The following is a 26,554-nucleotide window of genomic DNA, read 5'->3' as shown; positions in this document are numbered from 1 at the left end:
AATTGTAACTCATGCTAGAAAATGAAAGAATAACTGTTCTGAAATGTAGAGATGTTCTTTTAAAAGAAAATCAAATACATTCAGCATAATTGATGGTAATTTAATTGTTTTAAAAACAGCATGTTTTTAACAAGAAATTTTTGGAGCATATTTTAATTACTATTTCTGAAGACATAAACCTTAAATTCCTTGTGATAAATGCCAATTAAATTTAAAATAGTTCTACCTGTAAAATTACGAAAATGCCCATTTATTTTTTTCTGAAGTCAATTTTCAGAACATGAGCTCAAGAAAAATCATTTGTAGCCTAGCAAGAATTTGGTATTATGCGTAAGTACATAAATTTTCTATGCGTACACTCCAAACGGGAAATGATAAAAAGATACAATTTTGTTTTTTAGGTTCTGTGTTAATTAGGCAGCTCAGTTTTCCTAATTTTCCATTATAATTACCTATTTTAACTACAGTCAAATATGAGTTGAATTAATTTACTACTGTTATTTGGAAAAATATATTTCCAGTATTCTTCACATAAGGGTCTGATCCTGTAACTCACGTAAGTAAATCATATTTATGCTAATAGCTCTGCTGAATTAACTGGGGCTACTTTCATGAACGGAGATTATTTACATGAGCCAGGATTTACAGAATCTGGCTCTAAAGCTAGGTCTTCTGCCTACATCCATGGAATGAATTACTAAGGAAGTGTTAAATAGGGACAGTATTTAATTATTCAGAACGAACTGGAACTGTTTTGGAACTGGTGTGTTAACTTCAGTGTAAGAACTGGTGGCAAGCTCAATATTGCCAACAGAGTCTTAGAAGACTGTATTTACTGCTCTCCAGACAGTTTACTAAAGGAAATAAAACCGAAAACCCCAGGAACACTTTCCTGTATAAACAATACTTAGCACATGATCTAATGTCAAAATTACTGTTAACGGTTTCATTGACCATGTAAAAAGCTTCTAAATTACAGCTCAGTTCTGATTTACAAAGCGGCGTGTCATTAACACAGAATTCCGAGCACATTATCGTTTGTAATAACACAAAACAGATTCAATTATATATATACTTGGGGGCGTTCAAAATGTAAACAGGAAGCAACTTAAAAACGGGAAACAATCTACCGTCGAGGTCCTCGCACTATCCTCATGTAAATGGGGGGAAAGGAAGCTCGACAGTTAAGCACGTTAGTGCCTCGGAAGAACCCAACCGCCGCTTTAAACACTTTTCCCCGCTTGCTCTGCTTGAGGGTGGCAGGGCCAACCCGCACCCTCGGCCCAGCGCTCCCAGCCAGCACGGGGCACGGCACCGCGCTCCCCACCCGGAGCTCCCGGCACCCGGGGGCTGCGCGCTGCCTGAGCTCACGCCTGCCCCGGGGACCCCCGGCTCTCGCTGTCACCCCGGGGTTCAGGGCATCCCGCGCCGGGGCCGGCGAGTCCCCCGTACCGCTCCTGGGAGTTGGCTAAACCGCTCCCGCCGCCAGCCTCCCCCGCGCCCGGCTCCTCACCGCCATCGTCCTCCTCCTCCAGGGAGCTCATGCAGGGGAAGTAGACGGCGAGCGCCTCGAAGGAGGCGGACAGGCTGCTCCGGCTCGGGGACCTCTGCACGCTGCGCCCCGCGCGCGGCCCCTGCCGGCCCATCCTGCCTTTGGCGCGGTACAAGAAGCGAGGCGTCTTGGCGGCTTGCGCAGCCGGGCAGCAGGTGCCGCCGGAGCCTCAGCAGCGGGGAGAGAGCAGGCGGCCCCTTTCCGCGGGCTCCGGGGCTCGGCGCGCGCACAGGGAGCGGCCGGCCCCGCCAGGCAGCAGGCGACCGCGCTCCCGGGCTTGGCGCTAGACCCAGCGCCTCTCTGCCCTCTGCGGCTGGCTCTGGGGAGAGCGAGCGGCGGCGTCCAGCCGAGCCCGGGAACTAGCCGTCAGCGAGCCCTGCCGCCGGGACTGCTGCTGCAGCTCGGAGCCAAAGCCATGTCATGTGCAGCTCGCCCGCTGAGCGCCCGGGTCGCAGCTGGGAGCCAGCACTGACCGCTCCGTGCGGGGTGAAGGCAGGAGCCCAGCCAGCCCCGGCTCTGCTGGCGCCCAGCAACTCTCTGTCGACTCCGCTCTCAGTTAAGAGTTAAGCTAGCGAGTGAGTCCCCTAAAACCAGAAGATGAAGCAGCGGGAGAAGGGCCGCAGGCTAGTTGAGGAGACAGTGCTAGAGAGAGCAGCCGGTGTCAAGGTTTTCTTTTGTCACATTTGTATCCACTTTACTTTTTCGATAGGGGGCTCCTAGGGAGCAGCACTACTGCCTCTGCTCATTCACTAAATGCCATGTGTCCTGTCAGCACTCAGGGCGTGGACCTCATTGGTTGTTAGTCTACACCAGGGTTCTCAAGCTGGGGCTCGGGACCCCGCAAGGGGTCTGTGAGGTTATTACATGGGGGCTCGCGAGCTGTCAGCCTCCACCCCAAACCCCACTTTGCCTCCAGCATTTATAAGGGTGTATATATATATATATAGTGTTTTTTATTTATGGGGGGGGGTCAAACTCAGAGACTTGCTGTGTGAAAGGGGTCACCAATACAATAGTTTGAGAATCACTGGTCTACGCTTTTCACCCCAACTTTGTTAAATGGTATCAGAACATATAGAATGTCTCCTTGGTGGTGCAATCTGTTAGCATTATTAACAGACTATATAGTACTTGGATATGAAGTAATCTGCAGTATTTGAAGGAGGGATAGCTCAGCAGTTTGAGCATTGGTCTCCTAAACCCAGAGTTGTAAGTTTAGGGGGCCACTTAGGAATCTGGAGCAAAATCAGTACTTGGCTCTGCTAGTGAAGGCAGGGGGGCTGGACTCAATGACTCTTCCAGTTCTAGGAGATAAGTGTATATTCTAAGCACCAAAGCACTGGCTATTTAAAAAAAAGGGCTATTTACTATTGTAAAACTTTCACTGTATTTAATGAATTATTCTGCAATAATGCAAAAGATGCATCAAGTTGACAAAACTGCTTTAGAACTCATACAACTGGAGCTTTCTGAGTGGCTATTCTATACCTATATATATAATGCCCGGTAAATGAAACGTTAATTGTTTTTAATGTTATGTATTAACTCCTCAATAATAAATTATTATATAGGGTCTGAATGCAAAATGCCTAACTGATGTTCATGCAAGATGCTTATAGTATCAGGTCACTGGAGCAAATTTTTATTAAGTTGGTCTCTTGAAAGGAATATTCATGCCTAGTAATAAGAAGTTAAACGGTCAATATTATTCTTCCACTATGGTAAAGAATTGCTTTTAGATGGAACACGTGATCCCTCTTTACTCATAAAAAGTGATTCTTGTGTATTTGTAATCATGTGCCACTAGCTATTTTTACAGTGAGCATCACATTTTTTAATTTCCAAATCATTATAATCTAGTATTCCTAATAAGTTATGTTAGATATGACCAAATAAAAAAAGAGAAAGAGCCAAATAAATGGAAAAAACCTTGCTCTTCTTCCGTGAGCAACTAAATAAGAAAAAAAATGACATTAAAGTTTCCACAAGAGCGTACACAATTGAATGTTAAAATGAGGCTATGGGTATGCCTACCCTGCAATGTAAACCCAGGGTTCAAAATCAGGCTCAAGCCTAACTTCTATCTACACACAAATCGCACTAACCGAGGGCTTGGTCTCAGGATCCCATGGAGGTGGAGGATCTGCATCTGACTCAAGCCGAAGCCCAGGGTTCAAGCCCTGTTGCTTTGCAATGTAGACACAGCCCCACTGCACTCATGCTTTGGAAATCTGACAAAAGTATTCCACAGTCCCACAGTCTGACCTTTTGTCCTCTGGACAGTCAAGTTTTTCCACACCGTGCCACGAACAAAGGGCTAGAGCAGCCACATTTTGGGAGAGCACTAGGAAGCCTGGAATATGAGTGGCTGGACTCAGGCCCGCATAATACAATGTTGGAGCCCCAGGTTGAGACCCAGGGTTCAGCAATTCCTAACCTAGGGTTACAAATGAGTGTAGATCCCGAAGCCCTAAGTTAACAAATGCAGGGTCTGCTAACTTGAGTTTTACTAACCCTGTGCTTACATTGCAGTGAAGACATATCCTGTTGCAAATTTTGTCTGTAATAACACATGCTGCACTGATATTCAGCCACTCATATTACATCATTTTCTTTATATTTCACAAGGCTGTGTATCACTATATTTTTATTAGAACAAAAAAAAATCCCACCCCAGATATTCCATGCAGTACATTTTAAATTATGCATATTCCTTATCAATGATAAACCTATTTGAGCCTGCTTGTCATTTATGTTTAGACACTTTCTCCCACCCCCTGTGCACCACTGGGGCAGTATAAAGGGGCTTTAAAGTGGGTGTAAATGTAATTTATGCCACTTCAAAGCCCCTTTTCACTTCCAGAGCTGTGTAAAGGTGCCATATATATTAACTCTGTTATAAAATCTTCAATAACATTTAAGGGTTAAATTTCTCCAGGGGGAGAGGGTGGAAATAGCAAGTAACCGATTGTACACATTATTGGTTCTTTCTATATAATTGGGATAACAGGTCTAATTTACCCAAATAATGGATTCGTCAGAGCTAACAGCGACAGAATTCTCTCTAGTTAATCCTCTCCACCTTGGACTATTCTGTATTGTATTCAGTTACTTGCAAACTGCAGATAAACTTGGTTTCAAGCTAAGGATGGAATGCGAGTCAACATTTTTTGTTTGCCACTCACTCTAAAATTTAAATCTGTCCTAAAATACAAAAATAAACTCTAAAATACAGTATTGAAATCAGTGGCTAAAAGGTTTGTGGGTCAAGTTTTCTACACCTTTACACCTGTCTTCAAATAAATGGTTGAAGCAGAGATGTAAAATGGCCTTTGTGTTTGCAGATCATTCTGCCTATTAATACAAACTAAAGTGCACTAAAAATAAAATATTTGATATGTGCAAGTACTGCAAAATTCTGAACAGAATTGCCCATGGTTTGATTTATTTTAGTTTTCACTAAAGAGTCCTTTTGGAATATGGAATGTAAAAACAGTAAATCTTAGTTCCACTTCAGTTGAACTATTAACTGATTTCCATAAAAACTGTTGCATAAAAATGAAAAGAAATATGACAGGGACACAGAGGGGAAAAAAATCCCACTGGTTGAGCAACTACCACTGTGACTTTTACAGAAGCCAGGACAAACAATAGAATCTGCTTTCAAGCATGCCACAAGATTTACACCATTTTTAATCTATTTCTGCCATTTTTCCCTAAAGCATTTCCAGGAAATTTGTAGCATACCTTTTGTATGATGAAAAAGAGACTATATAAGCTACTGGACACAGTATGGAGTTGTGAGATAAGAATTCCAGATTTCTAGCCCTGACTAAGGGCATGGCTACACTTGCAGATGTAGAGCGCTTTGAGTTAAACCAGCCTTCGTAGAGCGCAGTAGGAAAAACACTGCAATCTGTCCACACTGACAGCTTCAAGCACACTGGTGTGGCCACATTTGTGGTACCTGCAGCAGCATTGGGAGTGGTGCATTATGGGCAGCTATCCCAGCATGCAAGTGGCTGCAACGTGCTTTTCAAATGGGGGGGGGGAGTGGAGTGTGATAGAGAGTGTGTTGTGTGTATATGGAGGGAGAGAGAGTGGGTTTCGGGGGGGCTGAGAGCATGTCAGCATGCTGTCTTGTAAGTTCAGACAGCAGCAGACTTCCCTCTCCCCTCTGCCTCTCTCTCTCACACACAGCATTCCACAGTAATGGCTTGCATGCCGGCTGTCAGAAATGGAGCTTTGAAAGGGCATTTCTGCATTCCTACAGGAGTTCAAAACAATGACAAAAGTGGCCACTTGACTTAAGGGGATTATGGGACATTTCCAGAGGCCAGTCAGAGAGCAGTAACACAACACCTCATTCACACTGACGCCTGTGAATTGTAGCCAAGGCACAGCAAACATTATTCCTCTTGCCGAGGTGGAGTACCAGCAGGGCTGTAGCTGTGGAGTCGGAGCACTTTACATGCCTTGCCAGTGTGGATGGGTAGTGAGCTAGTGTGCCTGGGATTCCTTTATTGCGCTGTAACTCGCAAGTGTAGCCAAGCCCTTACTGTATGCCATGGGCAAATTGTGTGTCTTCTCTATGAACAAATTTCCTCTTCTGTGAAATGGGTATATTATTAATATTTACCGGTAATTATCTCCATCTCACAGAAGAGATGGAGTTGGAAAGATTATAACTAGTGCTTGTACTGAACTTTGAAAATATTTAACACAATTTTTTCAATCTTTCCTTGTAGGTCAAGTTTTCTACACCTTTTATCAATTTTGCTGCTCTCTGCTAGACTTTTGGCAATTTGTCCACATCTTTCTCAAAACATGATGCTCAGAATTGGACACAGTACTCCAGTTGAGGCCCTAAGAGTGCTCAATAGAGTAGAAGAATTAGTTTTAGTGTCTTGCCTACAACACTCCTGTTAATAAATCCCAGAATGATTGGGTTTTTTTGCAACAGTATCACATTGTTGACTCATATTTAGTTTGTGATCCACTATAACCCCAGATCTCCTTCCTAGGCAGTCATTTCCCATTTTGTATTTGTGCTCAGGAACAGAAGAAGGTCCATCTAGCCCAGTATCCTGTCTTCCGACAGCATCCAATGCCAGGAGCTTCAGAGGGAATGAACAGACTAGGCAATCAAATGATCCACCCCCTGCTATTGCTATTGATTATTCCCTCTGATATGTAGTACTTAGTATTATCCATATTTAATTTCATCCTATTTATTTCAGATCATTTCTCCAGTTTCTCAATTTCTTTTGAATTTTAATCCTGTCCTCCAAAGGGCTTGCAACCCTCTCCCAACTTGGTATTGTCTGTAAGCTTTATAAGAGTACTCTCTATGCCATTACCCAAATCATTCACGAAGATATTGAATAGAACCAGACTCAGGACAGATCCCATGTAGTTCTGGGACAGACTATTAAACTTCCTTACTTTGAACCACATCCATGCTTCCCATGCTTAAAACCACTGGGAGGAGGTCTGGGAGAGGAAATCTCTGCCAGGAAGCTTCCCTCCACCCGCCTCTAAAATCCTTCCTAATTATCTCATTAGGGAAGCCTCTGCAAATCTTTTTGTCTCCTGTGGGAGCCTACCCTACACACTTCGCAGATTTAGGAAATCATCTGCACTTCCCCCTCACTGTCTATGCCCCTCAACATTTCCCTACCTGTCTCCCTGGCAGTGGGGTTCCCCTGGAGCTGCAATATCAAAGATTTCTCTTGACCATGGTTGCCTCCAGTTTTGTCTACATAGAAGATATAGCTGCCTACTGTTATATGAGAAAGATAACTATGCCTAAGCTCTCTGGGACTTGAGAGAGTTCAATGTAACTCTACCCCTGGCCTGCCCCACCTCCACACATTTTCCATGGCAGAGAACCCAACACTCATGGAACACCCTCCAGGGCGTTTGTCAGGAGATGTTGTAGTATTATAGAGGAGGCCAAGTCCCCTTCCATATGTAATTGGCCTCTTTCCACATGTTGGAGGGCCTCTTCTATGCATGGATCTTATAGACACAGTCTAGGCCTCATTATATATTTTATATGTTTTAACTGAGTTTTGTCCTGTAACCTGTTTGTCATTCCAGCTTCAGCTAAGCAGCAGGGGCTGGTCTGACTATAGGCAAAGTAGACAGTTGCCTAGGGCATCAGATTTCTAGGAAGTTGCCCAGCGGAGTTGGCCCAGTTCACCCTCCATGACAGAGAGGCAGCTAGGCCAAATTTGAGTGGATTTGTGTGCCAGGTCATGGTGCCATTCACTAAAATTTGGGACAGAGGGGCAGCCAGGCCAAATCTGCTGCAGTAGGCCCAGACCTCGGCAGATTGTCTTGAGTGTCTTCAGACTGCCAATGAAGTTACAGAAGGAGAAATGCATTTGTTTCTTACCATAAAGAAACCATTTGATAAAGGTCTGGAAGGGGGTTCACAGACTGATATAATAAGCCAATAGGAAAACAAAAAGAGAATATGGGAAGCCCGCAATTACCTTATTCTTGAATATTAGAACAAAGGAATACAAAATATTCATGGGAAAAATCATTATCTGTGGTAATATTGTTTTAATTATAAACACAGTTAAATGTAGGAATAGCTAGATTTTGCCTGTAGCCTATTTACATTCAGTATCATGCTTACTGAGATGTAAACAAATTCTTACATTTGAAAGAGAAAAAACAGTCTCTCACCCAAAGAGTCCATAAAATGTTGCCCACATCATGTGGAATAGTGTTTGATGTGAACTGAATCTAACAGCATACACAGTGACTCACACCACTGAATACTTTCCTTCAGATTTTAGTCTGAGGAAAATAGTGCCGGACATACAACTGAAAGCAACGAATGGCAGAACATTCATAATAGAAGTCAAAAACACGGACCAAATTCTTCCAATATATGAATACTGATTATCACTGGACAAAATGTAAATGCTTTTTTTGATAACTTTATGTTGGAACTCCAGAAATGATTTTGTGAAGTCAGAGTTTCAGTGTGTACTATTTGATAGTGTGTTTCATTTGTATTTGGAGTGACAGACTAAGTGTTTTTTTTCTAACTGGTCAAGCAAGAGATTGTGTGAATATCCCATGACTCACATTTCTTTTCATAACATCATATCAAATCAATTGATAATTTCAGAATAAAATTGTTATCTTGCTAAATGTGACTTTTAAGCTCAGCTAGACCAAGAGAATAAAACAGCGGAACATCCAAAACCAGATTCCTTAAGACCCTGCACAACACTGCCATTGGAACTTGCATGGAATAAATATATTTTAGAAACACCATCAAAGGACTATTCTGAATCTCAAAGAGCTCCAGAAAGGGAGTTTTTCATATCCCAGAGGAGACTGTTGTTCTGAAGCCATTAGACAATTTCCAGACCAGGCTCTCAAAAACCTGGAATAGCAAAAACTTTATACAAGACATTCCACACACCATATCATATGGACTATATGTGCACTTATTTTAGTCCTCAAATTTACGTTCGGTAAAGGAAATGCCAACTATGAGATGTATATGGTCTAATTTTTAGAAGTTCTGAGCACCCATAGCTGTCACTGCTATGCACTGATGATCAAATTTTCAGAGATGACCAGTGGGAATTGGAGATACCTGGCACCTCTGAGACCTAAAGTGCAATAATTATATACTGGTTTATATATGTAGTAGAAAGAGTAATGGATTTAGCTCTCTGTTTGCTGTGAACCTAAGATGATTCCTACTTTAAACAACTGTGACTTTTATCCCTCACATTTTTTTCCTGTATGGATCCATACATGTTTGATGTTTTAAAGTATGTCACACTAAGCTACAAAGTTTTGTTTTTACTGAGATATAAAATGTTTATTGATTTAAAAATGCTGTTTAGAAAATTATATACTTTTAATAGACTAATCTTGAATTAGTAAATAAATTTAAAAATTACAAATTAAAGGTACATTAGGGACAGGATTAGCCTTCAGTGGCTAGCTACTGTCCTCTGTCTCCATATAGCTTCCCAATACAAGGACTTCTCCCTCAGTATTCCTTGAGTAATTGCATAGCAATTGGTTTGCTGTCATTTTTCTAGCTCCATTCTTTTTTCAATATTTTTTGATATTTTCTGAGCATCCAGTGTTTAGTAATTTGATATCAACCCTTAAATATTTTTGCTATTATACAACTGACAGTAGTTGATTTCCATTCTCTTGATTCTCATACATTTCCTACTTTGAGGATCAACTTCATCATAAGTGTTAGTCTACTGCAGTTAATAGATGACTTTAGCCCTGATAACTATAACCTGCAAATCCTGATTAATGAATGGTTGAGCCAGCAATTATTTGAAAATCTCAAAATGATCTTCCCTGCTTCTCTTTTGAACACATAAGTCTCAACCTCTAAAGGTGAACTTGTGAGAGAGGTTAAAAAAAAATCTAAAATGGAAAAATAATTAAATAGTTTGATTTTTCTTTACGAAAAAAACAAAACAAAGGGCAACAACAAAAAGAAACAACAACAAAAACACTCTAAATTAGACATTTTGAGATCCAAGTACGTGTTAGATGTTCAGATTTTTAAAAAGGAACATAGCAGAATTACTAGCTCTGCACATGACCCTCCCTCCTTTATTATACCTTAATGACCATCAAGGAGCTTTGAAAAAAATCCCTATGGATTATTTTAACATTTGCAAAACTTGAAGGCTTTTTGTCTTAATTTAAATAAAACATCCTCACCATTTCCTTCTGGTGTTTATAATGAAACTATGAAGTAGGGTAAGTCACACTCTGTATAATTAGACCATGTGAATGGTCTATCCATGTATTGGCACACTCTATATAGTTCAGCAGTAATTAATTAAGGCTTATGAACCAGAGCAGAATACTTAAGTCAGTTAAAGTACTGCTGTTTTGATTAAAATAATATTGCACCTTGAGATCACAGGACAATTTGCAAACTGGAGAGGAGATCAACAAAATATGTTAATTCTTAATGTTTTCAGTAAGGATGAGAAAAGAAGGTACATAGAAATCAAAGCATATATCTTTTTAAAAAGAAATATATTTGAGAAAAAACATACACTAAACAATATAAATAAATATATAGATAATATTTAGTGATTTTAAACAACTGAAAATTCACATAGCCTATCCATTTACTTCATTCTACCCTTGTCTGCCCTTCTTACTGAGCACATGAATCTAGATAGTCTAAAGTATTCTATAATATTCAGAGCCCTCAAATAAAAAATAAACTGACAGCATTCACAAAATAAAAATTCCTATTTACTTCTTTATAACTGCATGTATTCCACACTATAGGGATCCAACACATATTAGATTAGTACAGTGTAACTGAATTTAGTTCCTGAAACCATGTCTTTATGAGACACGACTTGTCTCCACCCATAATTCAGACTTCACTTCATAAATGGCAGAAGCTGTCTAAAAATGTTGACTTGATAGTAGCCTGTGACGCATGCTGCATAGAGTTATTGTAGCTGTGTTAATGCAGCAGTCCACTGGCATTATTTAATTATACTGTGGAAAAGCTCCTTCTGATCTATATGCTGGTATTTCTGACAGTAGTTGGCCACAGAAACATATTCCAGTATAATGCTGTTACAAGTTGCATAAGAAAATAACAAATAGCAACAATATGACAAGAAAAAGAAGAAACAGAAAACAAAATAATTTAGGTACAACACCCTGCTTCCAACTAAGGTAAGTGCTGTAATATCTATCAAGAAAAAACATACAAAGTTTGCTGATAATTTTGTTGCTGGAGTTTATGTTCAGTTAGCCATGGCAGCCATTTTCCAAGTTAAGAAAAACGCACTGTCATAAAGCAATGAAAGCTTTTGGAGAATCTGGTTGTCAGCACTTAAATGAGACATTTGAATGTGAAAGTCTATGCCCTAATTTTGACATGACCTTTAGAAACTTAAAGTCCTCTACATGCTAATCATGGAAGCAACTCTATTTCAGGCACCTTTATATATAACGAAATGATCTGTTTTTCTTGATATGACAATTAATGTGTGTTGGATATGTTACAGTATAGAGGGCATTGCTTTACTGACTAGTCATCAAATGGCCCTGAGATTTCTTTTGGTGTATAGGGCCTTGCACAGCCCCTCAGAGCTACTGCAAATTTCACTTAGGGCTCAATCTTGTAAAGTGTCTGCATTGACTTCAGTGGGTATTGAGGGCATTCAGGACCTCACAGGAGTGTTTCACACTATTAGCCCTTAACTTTTTACCTATTGACTTCAATGGGACTCCATGTGGGTACAGAAGTCCATAGTGTGGAATCAGATGCAGGACTGGGGCGTTAATGTTGGGCTGAAAGCACAAAGAGCCTTACAGCACATAGGACTGTCTGCACACGGGGGGTAGATTTAATCTCCAGAGTTCAGTTCTCTAAAGGGTCATCTTAATATAAAAAGGCATCCCTTAACTCACTGACTACAAGAACTGGAGTTTATAAAGCTGCCAGTGTAGATCAGGACCCATTCAATATTCACCAGTTTTTCCTACCAACTTAATTTTTAACTGACAGAATCCCAAATTTTAGTTTTATTTTACACAGGGCCGGCTCCAGGCGCCAGCTCAGCAAGCAGGTGCTTGGGGCAGCCAACGGAGAGAGGTGGCACGTCTGGCTCTTTGGTGGCAATTCGAGGACGGGTCCCTCACTCCCTCTTGGAGCGAAGGACCAGCCACCGAATTGCCACCGAACACTGAAGCGGTGGCAGTAGAGCTACAGATCGCGATTGCAGGTTGTTCTTTGTTTTTCCTTTTTGCTGCTTGGGGCAGCAAAAAACCCTGGAGCCAGCCCTGATTTTATAGATCTTACAATTGCTGTTCTGTTATATTTAGGTACTTATACTGCACTCATCACTATAGGAGCTGAGTCCTGGAAGCCTCTTGCAACTTGGTTCCCAAAAGGACTTAAGAGTGGCACTCACAATACTGATACCCACTTCTTCTGCTCAAGATCTCCAACCAACCAATACACAAACAACCCTCTCCACCCAAAAACAAACAAAAAAATCCTGATACAAATCAACCTAAATAAACCCCCAATAAATGTAAATTAATCAAATAAAAAATCACAAGCCCTCCCCTAAGCAGAGTTTTAACCCAGAAAAGATTGAAGTGCCAGAAACTCCATTAAGTCTATTACAGACTTCACTATTGCTACAGATTTTACATGGAAAGTGTCAGATACTATAGTAATGTGCAGCAGTATAGTACCCTGAGGCAGGGTATCTATCGAAGGTCCAATGACCACTCAAGTCAGTGGGAGGAATCTCATTAATATCAATGGACTTTGGATCAGATCCTCTAAAATTTCCATTTCCATTAAAAATCTGCTTTTAAACAGCATTAACAAAACAGAAGTGTAAAGAATGAGGCTATATGGCATGTGGGGAAAGTCTGACACTATTCTGGTAATCAATTTGCTCTCAGAAGTCAGAGACTACCACAGGTTTGAAACTGCTGAGCTAGAAAAGGATTATGGCTACTGAAATACAAAAATAGTATACAGCAAGCACCATTATTTTTTGTTTCAAAACTCCTCTATGCAGTACACCACAAATACCTTCTGAACAGAGTTAAGCATTATGAAGTCTAGGTGTAGATACTCATTGTGTTCCTGAACTCTAAGGTGATTTGAAAGTTTAATTCTGAATTTTGTTGATTCAGTTGCTTCTGTAAGATCACTGACAATTATTTTAAAGTATTTCTGTATATTTAATGTAGTCAAGGACAAAGGTATGCTCTCAGTTACTCTGGTGTAAATCCAGAGTAGCCCTATTGAAGTCAATGGAGTTACTCTGCATTTACACCAAGATTAACAGGAGCACAATATGGCTAAAGAGCTCTGGGTTTAAAGGTATAATAGTTTGCAGCCAAATTCTACCATTAGATTCCCACCAAAATGAAGTACTTTTTTTACTGAAATGTATAACTTGGAATCTATAGAAACCCTTCCCACTCTAAATAGAATTGTGTATCAAATCCACGTGGCTACTGGTTGGAACTGAGTGTCACCAGGGTGTATATGGTTTGGGCAAAAGGGGGCATTTTCAGAATCATTAGACATCATGAAAATAAGTTGTTCCATCCAAACATTATAGCCTTTAGGTGGAATAATTAATACACTGTCGCATCTTCAAATGTGAAGCCACTAAGCAGATGGCAGGTACATATCTTCACACATATATCTGTTAATTTAAAGGTTACATCACACAATCACTATCACACAAACATTATGTAGACTTAAAATGCTCCCCAAAGAATTTCAGTTTCATTTAAAAAAACCCTGGCAGTTTAAGATTAAACTTGCTACCCTAGATTTCATGTAAGTTAAAGGGAAACTGCCCCTTTTTCTTAGATCAGCACTACAGTTTATAAAGATACAATGCACTTTTCTGCATAAATAATCTCCGGAATATGTAAAATGCCTAATTTTGGCATTTCAGAATTCTGGGATGAGAAAAATTGATATGTGTAAACACTAACCATTATTATTATTTGTATTACCATAGCATCTAGGAGAACCTAGTGATAGACCAGCTGGTGTGTATCTGACCCTTTGTGTTCACATATCTGGGCTCAATCCTGTGCAATGTGCTGAGCACTCTCAGCTCCCACTGAAGGCACCCTACAGAATCAGGCCTGTAGCTAAGGAAATGTATGTCTATAACTAATAATGTATATAGTGTCGTGGTAGCCTTGTGGGTGAGGTAGTTGGTCCAATAAAAGATGTTACCTCATCTACCATGTCTCTAATAATGTCTTTCAGTATAGCATGCCGTATGTGACAGAGTGGTCTGAAACAATCTCAGACACAAAGTGACTGGAAAATGCATTAATAGTTTAGAATAATGTAATAAAAGTGGAATTTGTAACAGGAAACATCATACAAAATGCTTTAAGCATTTACACCTGAAATGTTGAGGTAAGTGCCTTAGAGTTTTTATATAATGTACTGAATGGTTTGTTAAATGTTCTATACTATATAAACCATGTATACATTATAATGGTCAATATCGTGTTATATAAGAATTCTTGTATAAGGTATAGGTGCTCTTCTCAAAGAGGTCAATTTCAGGTCTAAAAACTGATCACATAACACATATGGCAGCTGCATTTACTCTTTCTGAGGTCATTCATGTAGAAATAAAAACAAGCCAGGCAACAATTAATATAACTCCTCAAGCAGAAATCAGACATTTTTGACTGTCATTTTGAACTAAGTGTAGGGATCTGATTATCATACAGAGAATAAAAATAGACTGACTATATTTCCTTGATATTCAGCCAATGCAGTGAACTTTGACAATTCAGGTTGCAGAGTGGTAGCCATGTTAGTCTGTGTTAGCAAAAACAACTAGGAGTCCTTGTGGCACCTTAGAGACTAACAAATTTATTTGGGCATAAGCTTTCATGGGCTTCCACTTCACCAGATGCACGGAGAGGAGCCCACGAAAGCTTATGCCCAAATAAATTTGTTAGTCTCTAAAGTGCCACAAGGGCTCCTGGTTGTTTTTGACAGATCAGTTATAGATATCAAAGAAATAATGGGACCAACTATCCTACAACACAGCAATGAGGACAGGGGAAATTTTGGCCATGTACAGTTGGGCAAACCTCTACTCTTGTGAAAAGTGCCATGGAATTGCAAATCTCTCTACACAGCAGACAGGTACTCAGTTTATTAAGGTTTCATTCAAAGACCTCCATACAGTAAATTGCCTGGCACTCCTTTTAGCTGATTCAAAGGGATAATGCGCTGAATCAATCTTGCTGAGGATTGATCCTTTGGTTCAAAAGAGCTGAGGTGTTCCAACTTCATGCTTCTGGCACTAAATTATCCCCCCACAGATATTTATCCTTTTAAAAAATGCTACCATAATACATTTGATATTAGGCTAAACTACAAAATGGTAACATACTTATAAAGTGTTTTTCAGAACTGCACTGTGCTGTTCGCTGACATCACTAAAGAAAAACCCAACAGCCACCTAGCTCCAAATCTGTGTTTTTTCTAAGAGAGACTGTCAGAACAGAAGAGAATGTCTATAAATTCCCATATTTTAGCTACTTAATGTTAGAAAATATTCTTTAATTGGGTTTATTTGCTTGTCTCCTCGCTCCCAAGCCCTCATACAATGCACCAACATATAGTTTACATTGTGTCTAAACCCCAAATTGACATGCAAGCCGAATTTCAAAAGCACTGATAGTTTGTACAAAATCTTTCAAATATAATTTAGGTTGTTCCCTGCAGTGCAATCAAAAGAAGGTGACAGGAAAAAAAGAGAGAAGTGTCACTGATGCACTTCAGGTATAGATACATTTTCAACCTCCAGCCTCCACTTGTACGTGTGCATCTGTGTATGCAGCGGAACAATTTTAACACTTGCATAAATGCATTATTTGCCATGTTATTTGCATTTTAATTAGTTTTCATATTATTGTATTATATTGTAAATTGATTGTATTTTAAAAGGTTGCACAATGCCCCATGTGCTTCAGCTGGGTTAGGAACACATTTACTGTCATTATTCAATATTTATATTGTGATAAGGCCTAAAGGCCACAACAAGGCAGGGCCCTATTGTGCTAGACACTCTGCAACAGGGGCAGCTCCAGGCCCCAGCACGCCACGCGTGTGCTTGGGGCGGCATGCTGCAGGGGGCGTTCTGCCAAAGCCGCGGGACCAGCGCACCCTCCACAGGCACGCTTGCGGGAGGTCCAGCTATCTCCGTGACACCACTGATTTCCTGAGGACATTGGTGACATTCCAGAAAACACCATCCTAGCCACCATGGACGTAGAGGCTTTCTACACGAACATCCCGCACACAGATGGAATACAAGCTGTCAGGAACACTATCCCTGATGATGCCACAGCACAACTGGCTGCTGAGCTCTGTGCCTCTATCCTCACACACAACTATTTCAAATTTGATGACAATATATATCTCCAGATCAGTGGCACCACTATGGGCACCTGCATGGCCCCACAATATGCCAATATTTTTATGGCCGACCTGGAACAACGCTTCCTCGGCTCTCGTCCACTCACGCCCCTTCTCTACCTACGCTACATTGATGACATCTTCATCATCTGGACCCATGGGAAGGAGACTCTGGAAAAATTCCACCACGATTTCAATAGCTTCCACCCCACCATCAACCTCAGCCTGGACCAATCTACATGGGAGGTCCACTTCCTAGACACCACGGTGCAAATAAGTGATGGTCACATTAACACAACCCTATACCGAAAACCTACCGACCGCTATACCTACCTTCATGCCTCCAGCTTCCATCCCAGGCACATCACACGATCCATTGTCTACAGCCAAGCACGGAGGTACAATCGGATCTGCTCTAACCCCTCAGACAGAGACCAACACCTACAAAATCTCCACCAAGCATTCTCAAAACTACAATACCCGCACGAGGAAATAAGAAAACAGATCAACAGAGCCAGACGTGTACCCAGAAGCCTCCTACTGTAAGACAAACCCAAGAAAGAAACCAACAGGACTCCACTGGCCATCACATACAGTCCCCAGCTAAAACCTCTCCAACGCATCATCAGGGATCTACAACGATCCCACACTTTCACAGGCCTTGGGTGGCAGGCCAGTCCTTGCCTATAGGCAACCTGCCAACCTGAAACATATTCTCACCAGTAACTGCACACCGCACCATAGTAACTCTAGCTCAGGAACCAATCCATGCAACAAACCTCAATGCCAACTCTGCCCACATATCTACATCAGCGACACCATCACAGGACCTAACCAGATCAGCCATACCATCACCGGTTCATTCACCTGCACGTCCACCAATGTAATATATGCCATCATATGCCAGCAATGCCCCTCTGCTATGTACATCAGCCAAACTGGACAGTCGCTACGGAAAAAGATAAACAGACACAAATCAGATATTAGCAATGGCAATATACAAAAACCTGTAGGAGAACACTTCAACCTCACTGGCCAGACTATAGCAGACCTTAAGGTGGCCATCCTGCAGCAAAATAACTTCAGGACCAGATTTCAAAGAGAAACTGCTGAGCTTCAGTTCATCTGCAAATTTGACACCATCAGCTCAGGATTAAACAAAGACTGTGAATGGCTTGCCAACTACAAAACCAGTTTCTCCTCCCTTGGTTTTCACACCTCAACTGCTAGAACAGGGCCTCATCCTCCTTGATTGAACTAACCTCATTGTCTCTAGCTTGCCTGCATATATATACCTGCCCCTGGAAATTTCCACTACATGCATCTGAGGAAGTGGGTATTCACCCACGAAAGCTCGTGCTCCAAAACGACTGTTAGTCTATAAGGTGCCACAGGATTTTCTGCTGTTTTTACAGATCCAGACTAACACAGTTACCCCTCTGATTGTGTATAGAGAGTTAGTTCTCGGCAAGCTGCAGTGTAAATCTACAGGACATCAGCCTGCCATGCACTAAGTTTCCATGTGGACCTTTCTACCACGCACTAGAAGTTCCATAATGCTCTATGACCTGCTGCTGTTCCAAACAGCTGCAAGTCAAAACCCAATTGAGCTGCCACCGAAGTGCTGCCAAAGAGGAAGCGAGAGACTGAACGACCCGCCGTCAAATTGCTGCCGCAGACCTGGATGTGCCGCCCCAACAACGGACAGAGTGCCGCCCCTTTCTATTAGCCGCTCCAGACACCTGCTTCCTTCACTGGTGCCTGGAGCCGGCCCTGCCCACAACATTATTCTGCTGGAAATCAACTCTAGAGTTGGAGCATTGGTTATACTAAATGAAAGAAATTTCAGTTAACCGCTGGTATCAACTGGAATTAATCTGCAAACTGGACATCATCAAATTAGGCCTGAATAATGACTGGGAGTGGATGGGTCATTACAAAAAGTAATTTCCCCATACTAATTTCCCCCTACTGTTACTCACACCTTCCTGTCAACTTGGCCACCCTCATTACCACTACAAAAGTGATTTTCCTCCCTTGGTATTCTACTGTTGAGAATAGCCTACTTACACTTTAATTTAATTGTCTCGTTAGCACTGACCCCCTACTTGGTAAGGCAACTCCCATTTTTCATGTACTGTGTATATATACCTGCTACTGTATTTTCCACTCCATACATCTGATGAAGTGGGTTTTAGCCCACAAAAACTTATGTCCAAATAAATTTGTTAGTCTCTAAGGTCCCACAAGGATTCCTCGTTGTTTTTGCTGATACAGACTAACCACCACTCTGAAAACTGGAAAACAGAAAGCCATAATTTTACCTAGACCGCATTATGGGACTACATGCAGTCACATAAATAAGAACCAAACCCATACAATGAAAGGGGACCCAAGACTATACCGATAGTAGACAGAACAGACTGAAAACGGCATTTAGGATTATAGCTCTTATCTTTATGATATCTCATGGTGATGTATATTTTTGTAGGTACCTTCCAACACCAGCAAGCAAAACAATATGTTAAAAAATTAAAATCATAAATGAAAATAATATTTTAATAAAACTATACTACTGTTAAATTCTGAAAATACATCTATTTTGGGAACAAAAGAAGACAATCATTTTGTAAATTAAAATGCCTTTTTTGCTGAATGAACTCTCTGGCAATTGTTACTTTCTAAAAAAGTATTTTGCAGATTTAACAAATACCAAATACTTATCAGCATTTTGAGCCAGCATTCATGTGTAGCCTTCTAATAATGCTAAGAAACCTTTACAAAATCCAATTAGAACAGATACAGCTCACTAATGCAAACTGATTATTTGAATATAACTTTCCTGCATCTGCCTGTTATGAAGTGCATCAAAGAGAGTTCTCAACTCTCGTCTCATTGCCTTAAATTTACAAATCTGGATTTTAAGCTAATGTTTCAACTATACCTTAGTGAATTACAAAAAAAAGCTCACTTAACCTTCACTACATATGGTTCAAACCCAGTCTGACCATAATTATTAACTGCCATGTGCTATTGAACAACTTGGGATATGCTTCCAGTCTTTGGGTTATATAACACATGGATTATTTCAATATTGTATGTATGAAAATAGAGGAAAGATGTTCTCTACCTTTGAATGTGACAAATGAACTTTAACATTATTTTAGTCCCTGCAATGTGACAGTAACGCATAGTATACTGAAGTAAACGTACTCTTACGATAGTTTTCAAAGCTCCACTTCCAGATCCTGGGGCAACAAGAAAGATATGTAGTTCCCCTCCAGCCCCCGATATGCAATCCCCCAATAATACAGACAAAAACTAAGCAAATGATTTAGCTTGAAACTCAGCTGAATGAAAGGGAGAAATTCAGTTTTATACAAAAGCTACCCAGCCACTTGGCCCAAGCCAGGGAAATGCTGCAGATGTGAGGGTTGTGACAGGGTTATATATATTTAAGCCTGGAGTCACTCCAAGGACTTCAGGGGACTGCAGAAGAGCTCTGTGTAAGCTCAAAAGCTTGGCTCTTTCACACAACAGAAGTTGGTCCAATGAAAGATATTACCTCATCCATCTTGTCTCTGCATACTAGGATGGTAATTGTCAAAGGAGCCTAATGTACTTAGGTACCCAATTATATTGAATTTCAGTAGGAGTTGGGTGCCTAATGCCCTCAGGCTGCTTTGAAAATCAACCTTACCTTGGTATAACCAAGGTCAGAATACAGCTTGTGGGGATAAGAATTTTTAAGAAGAGAAATAACCGAATGAAACCTTAAGCCTGTCTAACTGGAGTGATGAAAAATCAGCTTAAGATAAGGTGGTTAAACTTCCATAAAGAATCAAATAAAACCCAGCATGTGCCAATGCAAAGTTTAGAATAAGAAAACAGAAAAGGTTCTTTAGAAACTAGAATAATCTTTAATGAATAAACCATATATAAACTTCTGATTTCCAGCATCCATGGAGTTGGATGCTGAAGAGCATTGAAGATGAAAACAAGCAGCATGAATTTGATGCACTGGGAAACAGGGAGCCAGAAAGGTGATATAGTCAGATCGGTAGTTAAGGAAGGTGATTTTAGCAGTCGCATTATACAGCCAAATAAAGTACTGGAGTGAACGAAACAAAATAGAAAACTGAAGTGTGCCATGTAGAATTATACAGTAAGAAAGACTCTTATTTTTGCCTTTTTCCTGTTTTTCCCTTAGAAATATTATTTTGTGCTCAAAAACCCCTCTCCCAGTCTGCTCTCAGTTACATTTATCTAAGTAGCATCACTGACTTCTTTGGCGTTACATCTGAACTGATGTAACTAAGAAGAATCTGAACCGGTGTCCACAGCAATTGCACCTGCTTTTCACATGATGTTTCTTTCCTATACCTACTAAATGGTGACTGGATTAAAGGGCTCAAGTGATTTTCATGGATGAATTAAGTCATTTGACGAAACAAGTAAATTTTTAACCACATCACTGCCTTTGCTTCACTCGCTCCTGCCCTGATATATTTCACTTGTATTATTACAATGGTAATAACACCTAGCTCTTATATAGTGCTTTTCCTCAGATCTCAAAGCACTTGGCAAAGAAGGGGAATTGTGGGTGCTCAGCACCGTTACTCATATTTACTTTAAAACATTTTTAATACTATTCCTCCTCCTCCTTCGTCAGTATACAGTGCCTCTTTCGAAAGGGGCGCAAAAAGTTTTACCAGCAGCAAGGACCGAAGTATAATTTGCTGAGCATCTAGAGCACTCTGGTGTAGGCAGCGTCTCTAGCAGTAGCAAAGGGGCATTCTGGGTAGCTGTAGCCTGAATTTCTTCCTGAATTCCACTGCCAGCATTGTCTGTTCTCAGGTGGATCTATGGCTCCACATCTACTAGGTTGATACATTCTGCCAGCAGTGCTCTCCAGCCTCCACCCTCTGTGCTCCCGAGCATAGCCAGTCAAATTATGGCTGCCTTCTGAACAGGTTGTGTATGTGTATGTGAGGAAGGGGCTCACTGCACCCTCTGTCTACTGTGTTGCACCCATGAGAGCAAACTATAATTTGGTTCTAATTGATTAAACCTATCAATCCCCTAATTTACAGATTAAGAATGGGAGAAAAGGAGGTCTCCTGACTGCCTGGCTTCTATCCTAACAACTGGACCCCCATCCATCTACCAAAAATATATCCCAGATAAGAACCATTAGTAGAAACCTTTGCCCCAAAACATTCAATTATAAAGATCCAAATAGAGTACAAGCAAATACAGCTCAGATAATAATTAATAATGACTTCTTCATGCTCTCACTTTTTCCTTCCTTCTTCCTAGCGCTCACAGCTTAACAAATGGGGACCGCTGCATATTTCCAACCCTATAATAAGTAGGAGAGATATCATTCCCTGAGAATGTATTCTCACAGGATCATATCTGCACATGGATCTCATCCTTCCAGAGTGGAATGAGTCAGCAGCATCCACAGCACTTATGTCCCTGGACCTATGGAGGTTTGCTTGCGGATTCAGTGATCTGTGCGTGGGAGAGGGATCAGCTGAAGTCCCCTATAAACAGGCCAAAGAAGCACAGCCCTATTTCCTGTTTAGTGAAAAAATATTACAAACCAGACTGCATAATCAACATAGTACATAAGAAAATATCAGCCAAAATTATTATACAAATCACATTGCTGCCTGGCTCTTGGATGGCAGAATCTGTTACACTAGACACTCAGATCTGACAAAGTGGTGTCTTTCCTGTTGTGAACTATTCAGTTTAGAGAAAATAGATGAGGGTGGAAAATTAAAGCAGAATAGTATGTACCCATAAATATGTATAATACAATATTTCAGAAGGCAGAATCATAAAAATTAGGAATAGAAAAAAGCCTATTAGGTCAGTTAGTCTATTCCACTGCTGATGCAAGATTGTTCACTACAGGATGTAACGTCTTTGCAGTACAGAACAGAGAATACTCAAAGCACAGTGACAGTTCCAGGGCATGGCGCTGCAGATGCTGCTATACATCACATGAACTGTATTTTCTTAAGTAATTCAACTTGACTACAATGCAGCAGTAATTGTTAAAAGGGGCATAGGAAGTAAAGTGGTTAATAGACTAGGTTTACCCCTTTGGAGAGCTGGGTTTAAATCTGGTTTAGGGCACAAGTGAAGTGAATTCAGTGTTCTCAATTTAATCCCTAAGAAAAATTAATAAACACAATGACCAGCAAATCCCGTTGGAGGTCTCTGCTCAGCAAAGGCTTAGAAGTGAAACAGGAGACTCCCAAGTCAGGACAGAAATATATCAAACAGCATAATAACAGCATGAATATATTATTTATTACTTGTATTGCAGTAGTACCCAGATGCTCGAGCCCTATTGTGCTAGGCACTGTGCAAACATATAACAAAAAGATTGTTTTTCTTCCTTGCATGAGGTCTTTAATTAGTGCTATCAGTCTCCATTTTTAAACACTCAACTCTATCTTGGGTATGTACTCGGTAAAGAACCTTTCATCTTGACATCTCAAGTGCTCAGATAATAGGGTGATGGACAGCAGTGTAAAACCTTAAAATCTATCTACCACAAGGAATGCTTTAAGAGGGAACAAAGTTAAATGAAAAGGGCTGTTAAAATATACAGTAAAAGGTATAAAATGAGGGCTGATTCTCTGCTCTGAAGTACTTTAGAACAACACTGTCATCACTCAGCTGGTATTACAGAACTGGGGTTTGGACCATCCAGCAGAGCAGATGAGTTATTGTTTGATGTTGACTTAAACGGGATTACTCCACCGCAGATGCGTGGGCTTGTTTAAATACAAATACTATGCATTACTGTCTGAAAATTGTATATAAAAATGGAGAGAAATCTTTTATGTATAAATAAGAAGAATATTTAACATAGTTGCTTCCTTTTTATTTACTGCAGTTTGGAGGATGGGCCTGTTATAATATACTGTGATTCTTATACCAACAAGTAGTGATGCCTTAGCTGCTATTCCAACTAATTACTAATAGACACTCTTGTAAGTATCGCATATTAAAAACCCACAGTCATCGCACAAATGATGCAGTGACACTAAATGCCAAATATTAGTGTCAATATGAAATTAAGGAAAGTTAATGTACATTAATGTGATAAGTCAGAAAGAAACATGGATATACCACCCTGCCAACTCCTGCCTCACCCCCAACATTTGTTTCCTTTGCTCCTGCTCTTGTACTGCAGTGCCTCTCTATGGAAATCCCACGACCAGGCTGACTTCCTCCACTACAAATTTATTCTAGCTAAACAACTCTACTCCAACTCAACTGAACCCCATGTCCTTAAGCCTAGCTGCCTTTTTGCTACATTTGACTCACTCCTGAACCCCCACCCCCATTTCTGCCTCCACTTCTCTCACCACATAGGATCTTGCTAGTTTGTTCCAAGAGAAAACTGACAAAATATGGCATGACTTTCCCCTTCCCCTTGCCACACCTTTCCTTCCCCTGCTATAACTCTCTTCTCCTCCTCTGTAAACGTCCACTGTTGGGGTTCACCCCTCTCTGGGGTGGCTGGGAGCCAGGCCGCCTCACTACATGGGGCAACAAACGACAGTCTAGGGCTCAGACCCTCAGGCAGGGGCTGAGCAACCAGTTCAGTATTTTAAGCCCAGGCCCTTGGTCAGGGCGAGGCAGCTGTCATAAACAGATGGTTAAGGGTTAATATCTCTTTTACCTGTAAAGGGTTAAGAAGCTCAGTGAACCTGGCTGACACCTGACCAATGAGGGGACAAGATACTTTCAAATCTTGGTGGAGGGAAGTCTTTGTTTGTGCTGTTTGTTTTGTTCGTTGTTCGCTCTTGAGGCTGAGGGACCAGACGTGCAACCAGGTCTTTCTCCAATCTTTCCGAAACAGTCTCTCATGTTCAAAATTGTAAACACTAGCTAGAAAAGGCGGATTAGTCTTATGTTTGTTTCTTAACTTGTGAATGTGTATTTTGCCGGAAGGATTTTTACCTCTCTTTGCTGTAACTTTGAATCTCAGGCTAGGGGGGAGGGAGTCCTTCTAGGCTATATGAATCTGAATACCCTGTAAACATTTTCCATCCTGATTTTACAGAGATAATTTCTACTTTTTCTTTCTTTAATTAAAAGCTTTCTTTTTTAAGAACCTGATTGATTTTTTCCCCCTTGTTTAAGACCCAAGGGGATTGGGTCTGAACTCACCAGGGATTGGTGGGGGGAAAAAGGAGGGCGAGGGAAGGTTAATTCCTCTCTGTTTTAAGATCCAAGGAGTTTGGATCAGTGTAGCCTCTCAGGGTAACCCAGGGAGGGGAAAGTTTGGGAGGGAGGATTGTTTATTTCTCCTGGTTTTAAGACCCAAGGGGTTTGGGTCTTGGGTTCCCCAGGGAAGGTTTTTGGAAAACAGAAAGTGTGCCAAACACTATATTTTGGCTGGTGGCAGCGCTATCAGATCTAAGATAGGAATTAAACTTAGAAGGTTTCATGCAGGTCCCCACTTTTGGACGCTGAAGTACAAACTGGGGGAAAAATACCTTGACAGCAGTGAACAACAGTTCAGGGCTCAGACCCTCAGGCAGAGGCTGGCACACAGTTCATTAAGTTAAGCCCGGGCCCTAGGTCAGGGCAGTGCAGCAAACAGTAGTTCAGGGCTCAGACCCTCACGCAGGGACTGAGCAAACAGTTCAGTAAGCCCAGGCCCTAAATCAGGTCAGGGCAGGGCAGCAACAGTAGTTCAGGGCTCAGGCCCTCAGGCAGGGGCTGAGCAAACAGTTCAGTTTAAGCTCAGGTTCCTGGGCCTGAGCACTGGGGCAAGAGGGAGACTGCCACCCGTGAGTAGGGTGGCAGAGAGGACGCAGACCCACCCACCCACTCCTCTGCGTCCCAGCCCGGGGCCCTAACAGCGGCAGGCAGCCTGCTGCTGAGTCAGTGGGGATCCTGGCCACAACACACTGACATTGGCTCTGCGTGTGCTGCAGCCAGACTAGGGTCGGCTGCCCCCAGGCTACTTCCGACCTCCCCCTCTTACTAGTACCTCTGTCTCGGCGCCATCTTCCGCAGCGTCCCACACCATGGGCTCCTCAGGATACTGAGCGAGGGGTAAACTGGGCAGCTCCTCAGGGTCCCTTTGTACAGGCCGGCCTAGGGCTTCGCAGGTACGGCCAGTCTTCGGGTCGGTCGCAGGTGGCAGGAGTCTCCCCAGCAGGAGCTAGGGCACCAGCGTCTGGCCTCTCCGGCAGCCAGGCAGCTTCTGAGCCCTGGAGCTGGGCTTTTATACTTCCTGCCCTGCGCCTTGACCTCTGGGGGGTGGGCACAGGCTCCTGCGGCTCCGCCCACTTTGGTGTCCATAAGGGCTCATCCCTCCCTTGTCATAAACACAGCAGTTTCTCATTAGCTCCCAGCCTTTAACACTACCATTTGCGCCAGTGGCCCCATCCCATGTAGCCAAGCTTAGAATTATCATGGAATGCCTTACATTTATTTTTAATGTCAAAATTAAAAATGCTGAACTCGTAACAGCTAGACGAAGTACTTTTAGTTTACCACAGGACTCGTGGTGATGTGCCAAAGATGTAACTCAGAATGAATGTAGAATGCTGCATGAGTTTTACCTCCATTATCCCAGTCTTCAGTCAGTGCTATCACTTCTCCACTTTTATACATATTGAAATTAAAAGAAAAAAAAACCCTGTGAAATCACCTTCACAATAAACTATATTTACGTAGGAAGCACCACAGAAAAAATGGGGAGTGGGGAGGGGAAAGGATTACTGCAGAATTTAGGCTCAGTGTGTTCTACAGAATACATGGCGTCCTGCATATGAGGTACTTCTTCATTGTGGAAGCCACAATAAAACACTACTGAGGCCCCATGTGGTCCATGGACAGGTCTGTATGTTCTCATATTTTAAGCTTCAGTGGTACAAATGACAAGGAACCTTGGGGAGAGACATATACACCTTAATCAAATGCCCACCTTAGTCTTTTTTATAGAATACTTAGCTTCATGCAGAATG

General features: G+C 41.5%; 1 protein-coding gene across 48 annotated transcripts in view; it reads right to left on the bottom strand.

Moving 5' to 3' along the window:
- RIMS2 (regulating synaptic membrane exocytosis 2) overlaps nucleotides 1–26,554 on the bottom strand; it is an 885,358-nt gene that overhangs the window by 14,961 nt on the left and 843,843 nt on the right. The window contains exon 1 of one of the 48 annotated variants that reach the window (XM_050940559.1): nucleotides 1,514–1,650. The exons of the other annotated variants lie outside the window; for them this stretch is intronic. Within the exon in view, the coding sequence (XP_050796516.1) occupies nucleotides 1,514–1,646 (133 nt within the window). The 5' untranslated portion in view covers nucleotides 1,647–1,650. Of the gene's footprint in view, nucleotides 1–1,513; nucleotides 1,651–26,554 lie in introns of those variants that run through there. 48 annotated transcript variants of the gene reach the window in all.

The sequence above is a fragment of the Gopherus flavomarginatus genome, chromosome 2, assembly GCF_025201925.1.
Source record: "Gopherus flavomarginatus isolate rGopFla2 chromosome 2, rGopFla2.mat.asm, whole genome shotgun sequence".
Taxonomy (NCBI): Eukaryota; Metazoa; Chordata; order Testudines; family Testudinidae; genus Gopherus; species Gopherus flavomarginatus.
This window is presented reverse-complemented; position numbering and strand designations above follow the sequence as displayed.